Genomic DNA, 15,548 nt, shown 5'->3' with positions numbered 1-15,548 from the left:
ACAATGTGAGGGGTATAGAGCTTCACCTTGCCTTCTCCTACCTTGTTTGGATGAAAGGGAAGTGGTCCGGGGGTGCGTATGATGGTGGTGAACTGTAGGTTGACATTCACACCCTCTTTCCCTGTGTTTAGTTTGCTGATGTCACTGTGGGACTCTTTTTCATTGGTGGGTCATTAGGACTTCTCTTTCTTTAAGCCTTGCTAGAGTCATGAGGCCATTGGATGAGGAAAGGCCACACAGTCTTTTGGCAGGTCATGTCTTTGGGCTGTCCTGACCTTTGTTTCCTCAGAAAGAATCTCTTTCTAGAAGGTCTTGATTGTGCTTTGATGCTTGTCACATGAAGATGACATTGGTGCTTCTCACATCGGTGCTTATGAAATATTGAGAATAAAAATAAGAGCCAGGTCCGTTTCTAGGGACTCCATTGCTGCGCCTAAATATGACAGCAAGTCAGGGGTGTAAGGCCTCAGGGTCATGGGCCATGCAGATTTTTCTTCGACCTGACCTCATCTCTCTACTCTGTTGATATCACAGATACTTAATGCTCCTGCCCAAATCTGGATTAACTCTGAATTTCAAGGTCCCTCTGTGGTTTGTTAATGTGAGTTATGTTTAGAAAGAATCCGATTTTAAAATAAACGTGTTGAGTGTATGTCCTGCTTATCTGAGCAGTTCTGCAGGCGAGCTCTGCTCTCCTCCGTTTGTTTGTGGAGCCCCAGTTGAGCCTGGTGGTTCTCATCATCCTCCCACCTCATGGCCCTGTTCAGATGCCAGCCCCTCAGGTCCCTCAGCAAACCTGAAAAAACACCGGGGCTTGTCTGGCCTCCGTGCATGTGGTCAGGTGTTTTTCTAGGAAAGATCCGTGGAAGAGACTTGCTGGATTAAGGGATAAGTGCATTTAAACGTTTTGATGCTGCCAGTTGCTCTCTAGTTGGACAGGATCAGAATATATACACCCACAAACAAGGTCTACAAGTACCCTGTTTCCTCTTAGACTTACCGGTGCTGGGTAATATCAGGTTGTGGGTTTTTTTAAGACTTATTAAGAGAGAGAGCGCATGTACCTGAGCGCGAGCGAACCAAGGGAGGGAGAAGCAGACTCCCCGCTGAGCAGGGAGCCAGACGTGGGGCTCCATCCCAGGACCCTGAGATCACAACCTGAGCGGAAACCAGGAATTGGCCGCTTAACTGACTGAGCCACCCAGGCACCCCCCGTTTTGTTTTTTGTTTTTAAAAAAAATTTTGCTTCTCTGGTGGGTGAAAAATTATCTAATTTTGGGAGTGGTTATAGAAGAGTGATTATGAGCTGGACTTGAGCCCACCTGGCTGAGGTCAAGTCCTGAGTCCTCCCACGTACTAGTCGTGTGACCTTGGTGAATTTGTAACCTCTCTATTCTTCAGTTTCCTCATCTGTGAAAGGGGAAGGATACTGGTAGTTAATGCCTCATAGTAACTTAAAAAAAACCTCTTCCTTTTGGAAAATTTCAAAATATATAGCAATAGACTAATTGCCAATTCTTGGTCAATCCTGCTGCTTCAGTATGCCCCACACACTATCCCTTCTGTAGTTTTGTGAAGCAAACATATGAACATTTTGGCGTATATTCTGAAAGACGGTGATGCTTTAAAAGTTTAATTACCATACTATTATTATATCTGGAAAACTATCATCAAATATGTAGGAATATCTTTAGGGTTAAGTGAACTAATACACACATATAATGAGCCTAAAACAGTGCCTGGCATGCAGTAAATGGTCTAGAAGCATATGTAGCCATTGTTGCTGTTGGTCTAACTTGAAATTCTTTGATTACTGTGAGGTTTTCATCATGTTTCTTGGCCATGTGTATTTTTTAAATAAATTATTAAGAATTTTTGCTCATTAATCTATCTTTCTCCTTGTGATTTATAAGATTTCTTTTTTTTTTTAAGATTTTATTTATTTATTTGACAGAGAGAGAGATCACAAGCAGGCAGAGAGGCAGGCAGAGAGAGAGGAGGAAGCAGGCTCCCCGCTGAGCAGAGAGCCCGACGCGGGGCTTGATCCTAGGACCCTGAGATCATGACCTGAGCCGAAGGCAGTGGCTTAACCCTCTGAGCCACCCAGGCGCCCCCCCCCTTTTTTTTTAAAGATTTTATTTATTTATTTGACAGGGAGAGAGATCACAAGTAGGCAGAGAGGCAGGCAGAGAGTCAGGAGGAAGCAGGCTCCCTGCTGGGCAGAGAGCCCGATGCGGGGCTCAATCCAAGGACCCTGAGATCATGACCTGAGCTGAAGGCAGAGGCTTAACCCACTGAGCCACCCAGGCGCCCCTATAAGATTTCTTGATGTGTTCTGCATATGAACCTTTTGATTATTGTATATATTTGGTAATTCCTTTCAGCTGACATTGATAGTGTCTTCTGTCATTCGGGAGTTTGGTTGTGTGAAGAGTTCTGTCCTTTTTTGCCTTTATGGCCTCAGAGTTTGTATCCCCTTAAGAATGTCTTTCCCACTTCAAAATTGTAAAAGTGTCTTCCTATATTTTCTTTAAATACTCTTATGGTCTTGGGATGCCTGGGTGGCTCAGTGGGTTAAAGCCTCTGCTTTCGGCTCAGGTCATGATCCCAGGGTTCTGGGATCGAGCCCCGCTTCGGGCTCTCTGCTCTGCAGAGAGCCTGCTTCCTCCTCTCTCTCCCTGCCTGCCTCTCTGCCTACTTGTAATCTCTGCCTGTCACATAAATAAATAATTAAAAAAAATACTTTTATGGTCTTTCATGTAGTTTTGAAAAGGTGTCCTTAATCCAGCTGTAACTGAGGTCTGTTCTCAGGTAGTGCTTTAATTTTATTTTCTTTCCAAACGTGTATTTTGTAGTATCTTTACCCTTTACTGTTTGGGTCACTCTTCATCAACTGTCTTTTTTTTTTTTTTTTTTTTTTTTTTTTTTTTTTTGACAGATCACAAGTAGGCAGAGAGGCAGGCAGAGAGAGACAGGAGGAGGCAGGCTCCCTGCTGAGCAGAGAGCCCGACCCAGGACTCGATCCCAGGACCCTGAGATCATGACCTGAGCCGAAGGCAGAGGCTTTAACCACTGAGCCACCCAGGCGCCCCTTCATCAACTGTCTTTAAAAGCCACGTTTAGGGGGCACCTGGGTGGCTCAGTTGGTTAAGTGACTGCCTTTGGCTAGGTCATGATCCTGGGATGGAGCCCCGCATTGGGCTCCCTGCTCTGCAGGGGAGCCTGCTTCTCCCTTTCCCTCTGGCTGCTACTCCCCCTGCTTGTGTGCTCTCTGTCAAATAAATACAATCTTTTTTTTTTTTTTTTTAAGATTTTATTTATATATTTGACAGAGACACAGAGAGGAACACAAGCAGGGAGAGTGGGGGAGGGATAAGGAGGTTCCCTGTTGGTAGGACTTGATCCCAGAACTCTGGGATCATGACCTGGACAGAAGGCGGATGCTTAATGACTGAGCCACCCACGTGTCCCTAAATAAAATCTTAAAAAAAAAAAAAGGATTTACTTTTCCTTACAAATGTATGGGTATAGCTTTGGAGTCTTATTCTAGTCCATTGATCTATTTGTTCCATCATGAACATCCTACTGCAGCTTTAGCGTATGTTTGATATTTGGTAGAGCAACTTCTTTCTTGGGGCCCCTGGCTGGCTCAGTCTTTGGAGCACGTGACTCTTGGTCTCGGAGTTGTGAGTTCAAGCCCCACACTGGGTATAGAGATTACTTAAAAATAGAAGCTTTTTTTTTTTAAGATTTATTTATTTTAGAGTGTGAGTGTGCATGAGCTGGCGGAGGGGCAGTGGGGGCGGTGGGGGGTCGGGGGGAGAGAGAATCTCAGATAGACTCCTCACTAAGCACAGAGAGTGAGACAGGCCTCCATCCACCAACCGTGAGATCATGACCTGAGCTGAAGACACCCAACCAACTGAGCCACCCTCTGCCTGCAAACTAAAATCTTCAAAAAAAAACAAACAAACACAAAAAACCCTTCTGTTGTTCTTTAAAAAATATTTCTTGGGACGCCTGGGTGGCTCAGTTGGTTAAGCAGCTGCCTTCGGCTCAGGTCATGATCCCAGCATCCTGGGATCGAGTCCCACATCGGGCTCCTTGCTCATCAGAGAGCCTGCTTCTCCCTCTGCCTCTGCCTGCCATTCTGTCTGCCTGTGCTTGCTCTCTCTCCCTCTCTCTCTCTCTGACAAATAAATAAATAAAATCTTTAAAAATATATATATATTTCTTGGTTATTCTTGTGCATTTCCACTTCCAGATGAATTTTAGAATCAATTGATTAAGTAAAAAATCTTGTTTGGGTGGGACTGTATTGAATTTATTGAATAATTAAGGAAGAAGTGACAGTTTTATTTGTTTTTGAGAAGTGACAGTTTTAGATCTTGCGACTTCTATCCAGGAACATGGTATATCTTCCTGCTTATTCAGCAATTCTGTGTCCTTCAGTAAAGCTTTATGGTTGGGTTTTTTTTTTTTTTTTTTTAATTCATATGTGCCCGTCTTGTTTCCTGTTGGTGGTGGTTTGGGGTTTTTGTTAGGCTTATTCTTGGCTATTTTACAACTTTTAAATTCTTTATTGTGAATTGATTTCTGGTTACATTTTGGTTGGTGATTGCTGGTGTGTAGTAATAACTAAAGTCTGCAGGTATCTGTTGTGTGCCACACACTGCTTAAGTATCTTATCTCCTGTCATTTTTACAACAAGCCCATGCCTAGCCACTGTTATTTCTGTTTCACAGGTAGAAGAGAAGTTATCAGAGAAGTTAAATACCTTGTCCAAGTTCAGATACTTAACAGGTGGGAGAGCCAGGAGCCCCAAGGCCACTCCCCTTTTCACTGTGTGCACAGCGTGCTGGCCTTGCTAGTCACTGTCAGAGTTTTCCAGGTCAGTTTTAGATTTTCTCAGTAGGCAATTATATTGTCTGCAAATAGTGACCATCTTGAGTTCTTCCCATGCCTCTTGCTGGGCACACAGTTGTGTGAGTCTTGGGTCATCATTTCTCAGCCAGCTTGTGCTTCACTGGGACATCTTGCCATTTCTTTGTCTTGGGATCAGGTGGAGCAGTTCTTGTACTTAGACGTCATGCAGATGGAAAACAGAGCACAGAAGCTCTTCTCTCTGCAGCCCCCAACACATCTCCTTTAGCACATAGATCGTACAGTGACTTCTTGTTTTTGGTGTCCTTAACTTTTCCTTTCTGTTTTTCTGTCCTTCCACTGTAACAAGTTTCTGAGTTCCTACTTCTTGAGTGGAATGTGTCCCTTTGGGAAGAGCTACTTCAAAATTCCTCTCCTCTAACCTGGGCCAGGATCATACCTCCATCTTCAGGATGACTTTTTCCCGTCGGTTAAAATGAAAAATGACCATGTGTGTTTCTTTGGAGGAGTTTTCCAGCTGCAGGACTGCACTCACCCGTGGAGTGGCAGCAGGCTTGCTTTGTTGACCTTGGTTAGGGTTGCAGTGAGAGTGTGGACACTGGAACCCAGCCTCTGGATACTCTGCCTAGAGCCTGACCTTCTAGGTTGCCACTTGCACCATCCTGAAGCTAAGAGAGGCTTGGTGGGTGCGTGTGTGGCTGAGCGGGTATTCCGGGCCTCTGCCAGCCACTGGTGTCAGGAGTTGCTCTTGCTTGCTATCGGCTAGTGTCTCGTCGGGAGGAGGAGGCCAGCGGAGCCCCTGATCTGGGCTTCCTGACTACCCTGGGCCACTGACCAGTCCCAGAGCTTGAGTCCAAGGTGTCCCAGGCCACAGTTGCTGACATCTGTTCTAGTGGGAAGCTCATGGTTGGGCCTACCTGCTCTTGGCCACGAGTTCATAGGGGTGTCCAGTTATGTTGTGTTTTCCCTTAGAAGGCTTAAATACATTTTTCCCTTTCAAAAGTAGTGCCTGCTCATCGAAGGATATTTGGAAAATAAAATTTAAAAGAAAGAATTGATAATTACTCTGCTGCCCAAACATAATCACTTTGAGCATCTTAGCAAGTTTTTTTCCCACTCTGTCCTTTTCTATGCACAGGCTTTAAAAAAATAGTTGTGGGGCGCCTGGGTGGCTCAGTGGGTTGGGCCTCTGCCTTCAGTTTGGGTCAGGATCTCAGGGTCCTGGGATTGGGCCCCACATCGGGCTCTCTGCTCAGCAGGGAGCCTGCTTCCCCACCCCCTACATGCCTCTCTGCCTACTTGTGATCTCTGTCTGTCAAATAAATAAAAAAAATTAAAAAAAAATAGCTGTGGAAGGCTCTTTGTCCTCTACTTTTTTTCTTGTAATAGTATCATAAGCATCTTGCCTGTATGCTTCGGGAGTATCATTTTAAATGATTGTGTAATATTCCATTAAGTAGGAGGACCAGAATTTACCTCATGTAATTTTGGTCTTGACCCCTTGAAGGCCTCCTTTCTCTGTTAACCCATTTTGGTTCAGCCATCCATGAAGTTGGCTAAGCTCCCTTTTGGACTGATATTTTCTGTCTCTGCCATTTCTTTGAGATCATGTGAAATGGACCTACTTTTTATTTGCCTTAAATTGGATACATTCAAGCTTCAGATAGGCCTCTTGGTCTCATTATCCTTTAGTTTGATGAACAGAGTTGTATTTACTGTCCCCTCCATGGTCCCACATCTTCAGTTCTGGGCACCCCCCAGCCCTTACAGGCAGGTGCTCCTGTGGGTGGTAGGCCCGCCAGCATGCTCCTGCCCCAGCTCTGACGTGCTCTCAGCCTTCTGGTCCGTGTACAGCATTTAGGAAGATGTTCCCCAACTGCAATGTGGGATGTTTCCTGGAGAGAGAACAAGGTTTCTTTGCCTCTCTCTTTTTGCTTTCCTTTCCAGACACATACATTTTCCTTCCCCTTGGGTGGCCTGGAGTGCTCCGTTGGCTGGGGAGCTGGCTGCCTTGCCCTTCCACCTGCTCCGGCCTGTGTCTCTCCCCTCTCCCCTTCCTGACTTCCCTCGCCCTCCTGCTCCCACTCCCTGGGCCCTCCCTTATGGGGCTGTCACTGCACTCCTGCTCCTGGCTGCCCTGGCCCAGCCAGTTTGTATGACCTCCACGCTGCATTCCTGCTTGGGGACCGAGCCACCGTAATGATGTCAGTGGCGCAGGTTAGCAGATGGCGGCCACAGCAATGAGACCTGACATGTTCTAATGACTCCCTCCTTCCCACCCTTGCCGGCCATGCTGACAGAGGGGCTGGGGTTTCCTTGAGGCATTTTCGGAGGGGGGCCACGGGAACTCAGGGGGGCCCCCAGGTGCCGATGGGGCCCGTGACCTTTGCCGCTATAATATCAGTGTTTCACAAGCAGGGCGGTTCGGGAGCCCACTTGCAGCCCATCAAAAATTGATTTAATTGCAATTTCTCCTCCAATTAGGAGCACTAGAGCCTGACTAATTAGAGTAATAGAGAGTAATAAGGCTCGGATAAAAAGCCTTCCTCGGCGGCCTTTGTATCTCGTGTCAGCGCCTGTCAGAGGTCAGGGAGCCTGCATATTCTATTAGGCAGCCCGGCCTTCATTTGTACAAATTAGTTTACCCAACAGTAATTAAAATGCCAATGCGGGTTGAAGAGAACTGAATACACTTGATGGGCATGTTGGTGAATGATGTGACAGCTCTGGTGGCCTCCCTTGCCAAAGTGTGTCAGCCGCGGCCCAGAGGCGGCCGGGGCCGGGCCAGCTGGGTGGCTCCAGGCCAGCCACAGGGCACAGCTGCGAAGCACGCTGCTCCGCTGCCGCCTCCGAGCCGCTCGCTCGCCCCTTTTTCTTCCAGGTGGAGCCATTTGTCCCCTCGTCCATTTGTTCACCCGACAAGCACGTGGGGTCTTCAAGCTGCGTCGGGCATCACACGGGGTGCTGGCGAGAGAAGGCACCGCGCTGGGCCTGAGCTCCAATTCCAGCCCTGTTCATGGCTTCCCCGTGGGAGCCGGCGCAGGGTGCACTTCCTCCCGGGCCTCAGTTTTCTGGCCTGTAAAATAGGACAGTGGTTCCTGCTGTAGTGGGTCACGAGGATTAGGTGAGGTGAGGTTCTGGAAACCCTTCCTCGGAACCTGGCACATAGCAAGGGCTCACAGATGACGAGTGTCATTAAGACGGCCTGAAGGGGGCAGGGGCATCAAGAGCCTTCCTTCCTGGCCTGCTCGTGCCCGAGTCATTTCCCTTCTTCCCTCACTCCTCTCTTCTGATTCCTGTTGTTTTCCAGCCCTCAGTTTGAGTACCAGAACCCATAACGCTCCTGGGGACTCTCTCTGATGTGGGGACTCCTGCATCATCTTCTTGGGCCTGAGGATGAACTTGGGGGTGCCAGGTTTGCTTAAGCTGGGGCCAGGGGATGGGGAAGGTAGGTCGGGAATCTAGACAAGGTCTAGGGCAAAATGGGACATGGGAGGAGCCTGGCTACTGATAGGGGCTTTCTCATCTGAAAAGAGTGGAGTTTATAGAATCAGAATGACTTTTATTTGTTTATTTTTAAAGATTTTATTTATTTGAGAGAGCCAGAGAGAGATGGAGAGCATGAGTGGGGAGAAGCAGACTCTCCACTGAGCAGGGAGCCCAGTCCCCAGACCCTGACATGACTTCAGCCGAAGGTGGATGCTTAACCAACTGAGCCCCCCCAGATGCCCCAGAATCAGAATGACTTTTAGACCCTCAAGCTGAGAGTGTGTGTGCTTGTACAAGCACGTGTGTGGTGTGACATTAATGTGTAAGTACTGTTGGTACTTCTCATCTTTAATCTGGTTGTGGTGTTTATGAGGGATTTCACTGCCCCAGCGATGTGGGACTGTGGCATGTGCCCTTTGGGTCTGAGTCTGGTGATGTGGGAGTCACTTAGGAAGCAGAGGGACTGCCTTCATAGCTCATATGTCTAGCTTCCCCAGCCTTGCTGGCTGTGAACTCCAGAGGGCCCTTTCCATCTGGTTCCACAGATTTGTACCAAGTACTTCCAGGCCAGGCCCCGTACTGGGCACCAGAGGACGCAGGAGCCACTGGCTGGTCCATGATCTCAAAAGGAAGATGGGGAGATAACCCCCAAAATACCATGTGTCCCCTGAGGGCAAGATAAAGCGTGGTGGGGACTCAGGGGAAGGCTGGTCAAGTCCCCTGGGGAGCTAGTAGCCTCTGCTTCAGCACAGGTTTGCTGTCCCTGTCCTTAAGACACCCCAAGAATGAGATGGGATGGAGGGCAAAAGCCATTTGAATCTTCTTTCCTTTCTGAGGAGAGCTGGATTTTTCTGTAACTTCAGACTCTAAGATGAGATGGTAGCAAAGACCTTTCAACGGGTCAGACTCCCAGAGTAGTTCTCTGGGAGGCGCTGTTGAAGGGGTGGTGCGTGTGTCCTCTGAGGGTGACTCCAAGCATTTGTCGGGAACCTTGGCCCCGACAGGGGCTCAGGACCTGGCCCAGTGAGGATGTGGGCGATCTGCTGGTGGCCGAAGGCGGGCTGCTGCCTGGGAGGCAGGGTGACATTCTGTGCAGGCGAGATGGCCTGGTGGAGGCTGAGCTCGTGGGGCAGGAGGCCTCCTGCGATGCACATGTCTCACGCCACCGGCTCCTGAGGCTGGGAGCCCCTTGTCCGGTGTGGCTCTGGGGAGAGGAGCAGGTGTGCAGAGGGGGTTCATGAAAATTCCTGGGAGCTGGGCCAGCACTTCATTTTCCCTTCCTGTGCGGTGGGAATCCTAGCTTATCTCTGGTGAACTTCCTGGGTGGTGGGAGGCATCCTTTGGGCATCCCAGGACTGCAAGTTCCGTCTTCTGTGCTCCGTCTGTCCCCTCCATGTGTCCCCCTCTGTGTGCCCTGTGCCCCTGGGCACACCGCTGTCATCTGACCCTGCATGTGGCTGGTCTGTGGCTTTTGCCTGATGCCTCCTGAAGTCCATGGGCTCTGGAGGCCGAGCTGAGGGGCACGTGTGGCCACAAGCGGGGAGGAAGAGTGTGCAGGGCTGTGTCTGCAGCCAGCTTCACCCCTACGATCCTGGCAGTCCCCGTGGTCTGGGTGTGAGTCCCAGTGAATGTCCCCAGTGGGACCTGGCTGCGAAGCTGCTTGACTGCTTACAGGGCTTTTACGGACTGTTAAATCTGATTACACGCTCAGGTCCCCCTGGGTGGTGGGGGCTCTCTACTCTCCTTCCTTCTCTCCCTCCCTGCACCACAGGGTTGGGCAAGGGAAGAGGGTGGCTTTTGGAAAGGAACATTTCTGGGCGCTGTGTCGGGCAGTCATGAAAGGCCTTTGTGTGCGTGAAGGTGAGAGGTGCTCTTGCTGGTGGCAGATGGACGGCACAGGAATAGAGAAGGACGGGGGCTCCCAGGAGAAGGCATTTGCGGCCTCACCCCAGCCTTCTGGGAGCTGTTGGGAGTGGCAGATTCAGGTTGGGGGGCTTCCTCCCTTCCCCCTCATCTCAGCTTACCTTGTCACCAATGTGGCATGTGGCCGGTCCGAGGCCTGCCTCGGAGATGTCTGTGTCTCTGCTGATGCTCCTCACCTGGCCTGTGCTCCTCAGAAGTCTGAAGAGCCCAGTTGCCTGCTCGGATGCTTTCCAAGTGGCTATTATGTTTCCAACGCAAGGTAATTGACTTGACCAGTTATTAATGGATTACCCTCAAGAGAAAAATGTCAAGGGGAGGGAGGTGAGGACAATATCTCCGGGCTTTGTAGTTTGGGGCTTCAGTGTCCAGTGGCTGCTTTCCAGGCAGGGAGTCACTTGGGGCAGGACAGACTGGCTGTTTTGGCCCGCCATTCCGGTGGAGTGGTTGCTGGCATTCCTGTGTGGGTTGGGACAGAGCTGGGATGATGGCGCATATCCCTAGAGGAAGTCTTGGCTTGAGCACGGAAGCCCCAGGTTGGCTCCCATGGCCTTTTTATCAGCCTGGGGTTGAAAAGCAGACACTGGCCCTGCAGTGTCGATTGTCCATCAGTGGCTTGGCCAATGCCTCCCACACGTCTCCCCCACCAGCAACTGCAGGCCACCTTCCCCCCACCCCACCAAGGCCACGGGCTTCTTCAGAGCCCTTGCAGCAGAACTCTCTCTGCCCGAAGACCTCCTTAGGACCAGAGAGCCACAGGTGCTGGGCAGGGCCAAGGCGGATGGGCCACAGCCCTACACCGCCAACGTGTCATTAGTCTGTCTAGCCCCTGTACCCCCAGGGCCTGACCTGTAGGGACACGGCCCTTCCCCGCCCCAGAGCTCCTCTCTTGCTCCAAGTTAGGTGTCGCAGCTGGGGCTCCCGCCGGCATCCGTCCCCAGCCAGTGAGTCCTCGGCCAAGGTGTGGTCTGGCACCTAGGTCCCAGGTGCAGTCCTGGGGCTCCAGGTGGCTTAGCTCACAGCACAGAGCTTGCCCACCAGTCTTGTGCCTCCACCTAAAAATGGAACTGCAGGTGGCATGTGAATTTTTCAGAGGTTTAAGAGCTACTCTGGGGAAACAGGGCACATCACTGTGCTGCATTCTATGGCAGTGGCGGCTGCCCGGCCCTTCACGCTCTGTCTTGCCGCCCTTGCACCCCAGCACACCACCTGTCTCACCTTTTCCTTGGGTTACAGGCCTTCGGTGGTTCCCTCCGCTCAGTCCCGTGCTGTCCCGCCTGCCCTGTGCTTGCAGCACAGTTCCCTAGCTCTTACAAACAGCCTCAGCAGTGTCCCCCAACCACCCTGACCTCTGGCTGCAGCATCTTCCTGAACCCAACAAGGGCCCTTTCTGCAGCCTGACAGGCCCGCCCTCCCTTGGCCTGAGGGTTGCACAGGTAGAGATGTGCTTTTCTGGTGGGCAGAGACCCCGAGACCCTTCTGCGTGGTAAGCTCTGCTGTCCTTACACCTGCGGGGCCCCTGGAGGGTTGTCGACCTCTGCGCGCTTCCAGTTGTCTTCCTGCAGCTTCTCCGACCCTCCCTCATCGCTTTTCTCATCCTGTTTCCACTGGGTGATCCCCTGAGAACGAGCACTGCACTTGCAACTGTGTCGCCATCGCCGCCACAAGTTCTGACAAGCCCGCCCTGACTCTGTTCTCCTTTTGTTTGGCAGCTCTTTTGTGACAGGGACGGCTTGTTGTGGGCACTTCTCACCCCTAAGAATCTGGGACCTCAACAGGTAAGAGAATCCTGAGCCCCCCCGTGGCTTCCTGTGGGGGTGGGACCACAGCAGCCAGGGAGGCACAGCAAAGACCTGCCCCGGCTTCCGGCTGTAGCTTCCGGCTGTAGCTTCCGGCTGTAGCTTCCGGCTTCTGGCTTCCGGTGGGACCAGGTGGTCCAGGAGGAGGCTGGGAAGCGCCCTGCTGGGCCCAAGACCCACGGACTGCCTCCAAGGCACGCGAGTTCTCCTGGCCCTGCTAATTAGCTCGAGGAAACTGTTGGAAGGAGTTTCTAATGGGTAAATCATTTCATGTAGAAATGAGGATAGCAGTTTGGATTTGTGATACTTTTTCTGTAAGGAGCGCCTGATTATGTGGCGACATAAAAGCCCATCTATCCTAAAATACAGAAATTTTGGAAGTGACCTCCTACAGATCCATAAAGACAATTACACAGAACACTTAAAATACATACAGGTTTTATTCACAGTTCTCTGCCTTGGCAGACCTGACACATTCCCAACCAATTGTCTCCTGTTCTGTTGAATTTTTGTTTTGTTTTTTGTTTAGTTCTTCATTTTTAAATAATTTTAGATTCATAAGAAGTTCCAGGAATAGGGCAGCAAGGTACCTGTGTAAGATGAGATAATATGTAGGCTAATATGTAATATAAATTAGAACCAGGAAATCGACATTGGTATAATCCATAGAACTTTATTCAGATTGTAGTCATTTCAGCGTGTGTGTGTGTGCGTGTGTGTAGTGGTTCTGTGCAATTTTATCCCGTGTGTAGCTTGACATTACTGTGACCTCAGTTAGGTTACGGAACTGTTGGAGCCCTTCATAGTCACACTGTCTGCCTCCTGTCCCCTCTGGCACTCCCTCTTGTCCCTAATGTCTGGCAACCACTTACGTGTTCTCCGTCTCTGTAATTGCATTGGCTTGAAAGTGTTATATAAGTGAAATAATGTATGTAACCTTTATTTATTTTTTTTGTATGTAACCTTTTGAGATTTGCTTTTCCCCCAGTATTATTCTCGTGCAAGCATAGCAGATATACTAAGAACGCTTGACCTGAGGTTGCTTGTAGTGGTCCCTGGGACGACGCACCAAAGAGATCTCCCACTGAGCAGCACACCCCCCACTGAAGGACATTTGGGTTATTTTCAGTTTTTTGACCATTGCAATTTAAGCTGTCATGAACATTTGTGTGTAAGCTTTCATGTGGACCTAGGTTTTCATTTCTCTGGGATTAATGCCCCAAATGATTTGAATATCTGTATCGTTTTATAATCCAGCCCTAGTCTAGGGGACATCTAGGTCCTTCACATCCTCAACAGCATTTGGAACCGTCACGATGGTCTGTATTAGCTATTCTCACTGGCGTGCTGTCTTGTGGCTTTAACTGGAATTTCCTTAATAGCCAATGATGATGAACATCTTTTTATGTGCTTTTTTGCCCTCTGTATATTTGGTGAAATCTCTGCTCAGGTCTTTTGCCCATTTTCTAATTGAATAGTTTGCTTCTTCACTGTTAAGTTTTGAGAGTTCTTTATATGTTCTAGAAATGAATACTTTGTCAGACATGTGGTTTGCCTATACCTTTAAGTCTGGAGCTTGTCTTTTTAGCCTTTTTTTAAAGATCTTATTTGAGAGAGACTGTGACAGAGAGGGGGAGAGAGAGCACAAGCAGGGAGGAGAGGGAGAAGCAGGCTCCTGCTGAGCAGGGAGCCCAATGTGGGGCTCGATCTCAGGACCTTGGGATCATGACCTGACCCAATGGCAGATGTTTAACCGACTGAGTCACCCAAGCAACCCAACTTTTTATCCTCTTGACAGGATAAAAGACCCAAGTTTTAAATTTTGATGACATCCAAATTATTGACTGTTTCTTTTTGTGCTCTTGGGGTGAAGTGTGAGAAATCTCCCCCTAGCCCCAGGCCCCTTGTTGTGGTTTGCAATGCCGTGATTGACAGTAGCGGTGAGGGCACGCTCTGCCCACCTGTCTTGTGCCTTCGCTGCTCTAGCTCGTCTCCTTCCCTCTCCGTCTCCAGGAAAGTACTAGTCATATCTTTCGTTTTCCTAAAAATCTGTTGTATCGTCACTCTTTCCAAAAGATTTTGAGAGAGAGAGGGGGCGCACAAGGAGGGGTGGGGTACCAAGATAGAAGCAGTTTCCCTGCTGAGCAGGGAGCCAGATGCAGGACTCGAACCCCAGACCCTGAGATCATGACCTGAGCCAAAGGCAGATGCTCAACCAACCGAGTCCCCCAGGCACCCTCCGACTTTTTTTTCTTAAACATATGAGATATTTTCACTAGATACAGTTTTCTCCACAACATTCTCTTGGGGGTCATCCAACCACAGGGATAGGGAACTCCCACCTTCCCCAGATAGCACGTTACGTCTTTGGATCGCTCCGAGAGTTCTCGTGCCTGTCCTTCATCAGGGCTTGATCTGCTTCCAGGAGCTGTGATCCTGAGTAAGCAGCAAGTTGAATCGTGCCTCTGAAGACAGGCCTTTAAATATCAGAAAACTCTGGTCCTGCTCCTGCAGCGTCTTCTCCTTATCAGGCCAGAAGTGTGAGGACCTTCAGTTGTTGATCGTGAACATCAGTTAGGGTGCTTTGGGCTCTGAGTAATGAGGACCTAGTTCAAAGTGGCTCAAACAATAGAGGGATTATTATCTTGACTGGCAAGGAGTCTGTGCAGGAGTTGGGTAGTTCGCTGGTTCCAGGATTGATGCGTTCAGCAGCTCCGTGAAAGTCGAGAGCCCGTCTTCTCAGCTTTCTGCTTTGCCACCTCAAGTAGGTTTTGCCTTTACCCTCAGGCTTGTTCACAAAAGCCCTATGAACCCATAAGGCAGCACCCAAAGAGAAGGAAGGAAGGAAGAGGACACGTCCCTGCCTGGGGTCTCTTTTTAAGATGGGGACACCTTTTAGAGGAGCCCCGAGCAGACTTCTCATATTTAGTGAGCCAAAAGTGTGTTCCACTACTCGCCCCAAACCAAACCGTGGCCAGGGAAATGGAATGAGCAGTCCAGACTGACCTTCTGGGCCTGGGGAGGAGCTCGGCTTCCCCACCCCCCACACGCATCCTGGCAGTGGGGGAGGTGAGTGGGCACAGATTCCGATTTGGGTTAGCGAGGACAAAAGTGAGCGGTAGCTGGGTGGGTGACCTGCGATCTTGGTTTCGTACTTGAGGACCATTCTCAGCTGGAAGCTTCTCCAGTTTATCTGGTTGCATCCCTCTTGAAACGGGATGTCCACAGCTGAGTGGAGAGCACAGCGGGTGTGAGCCGGTGAGTGGCAGGTGCTGTCATCTTCTGCATTCTAGATCGTCCATCTTTTTTTTTTTTTTTAAGATTTTATCTATTTATTTGAGAGATAGAATGAGAGGAGAGAGCATGAGAGGGGAGAGGTCAGAGGGAGAAGCAGACTCCCTGCTGAGCAGGGAGCCCCATGTGGGACTAGATCCTGGGACTCTAGGATCATGGCCT

The 15,548-nt window shown here is 49.7% G+C and overlaps 1 protein-coding gene across 5 annotated transcripts in view; it reads left to right on the top strand.

Annotated features, from left to right (window-relative positions):
• The window catches only part of LOC111144856 (F-box and WD repeat domain containing 4), a 99,503-nt gene that overhangs the window by 56,545 nt on the left and 27,410 nt on the right, over positions 1–15,548 (top strand). For all 5 annotated transcript variants that reach the window (XM_022499400.1, XM_022499399.1, XM_022499401.1 and 2 more), the window contains exon 6: positions 12,006–12,071. In XM_022499400.1, coding sequence (XP_022355108.1) covers positions 12,006–12,071 — 66 coding nt within the window. The remainder of the gene's footprint in view (positions 1–12,005; positions 12,072–15,548) is intronic.

Source organism: Enhydra lutris, unplaced genomic scaffold (assembly GCF_002288905.1).
Source record: "Enhydra lutris kenyoni isolate GAN:26980312 unplaced genomic scaffold, ASM228890v2 scaffoldscaffold12, whole genome shotgun sequence".
Lineage (NCBI taxonomy): Eukaryota > Metazoa > Chordata > Mammalia > Carnivora > Mustelidae > Enhydra > Enhydra lutris.
The sequence above is the reverse complement of the archived record's forward strand: the minus strand, read 5'-3'. Positions and strand labels throughout refer to the sequence as shown.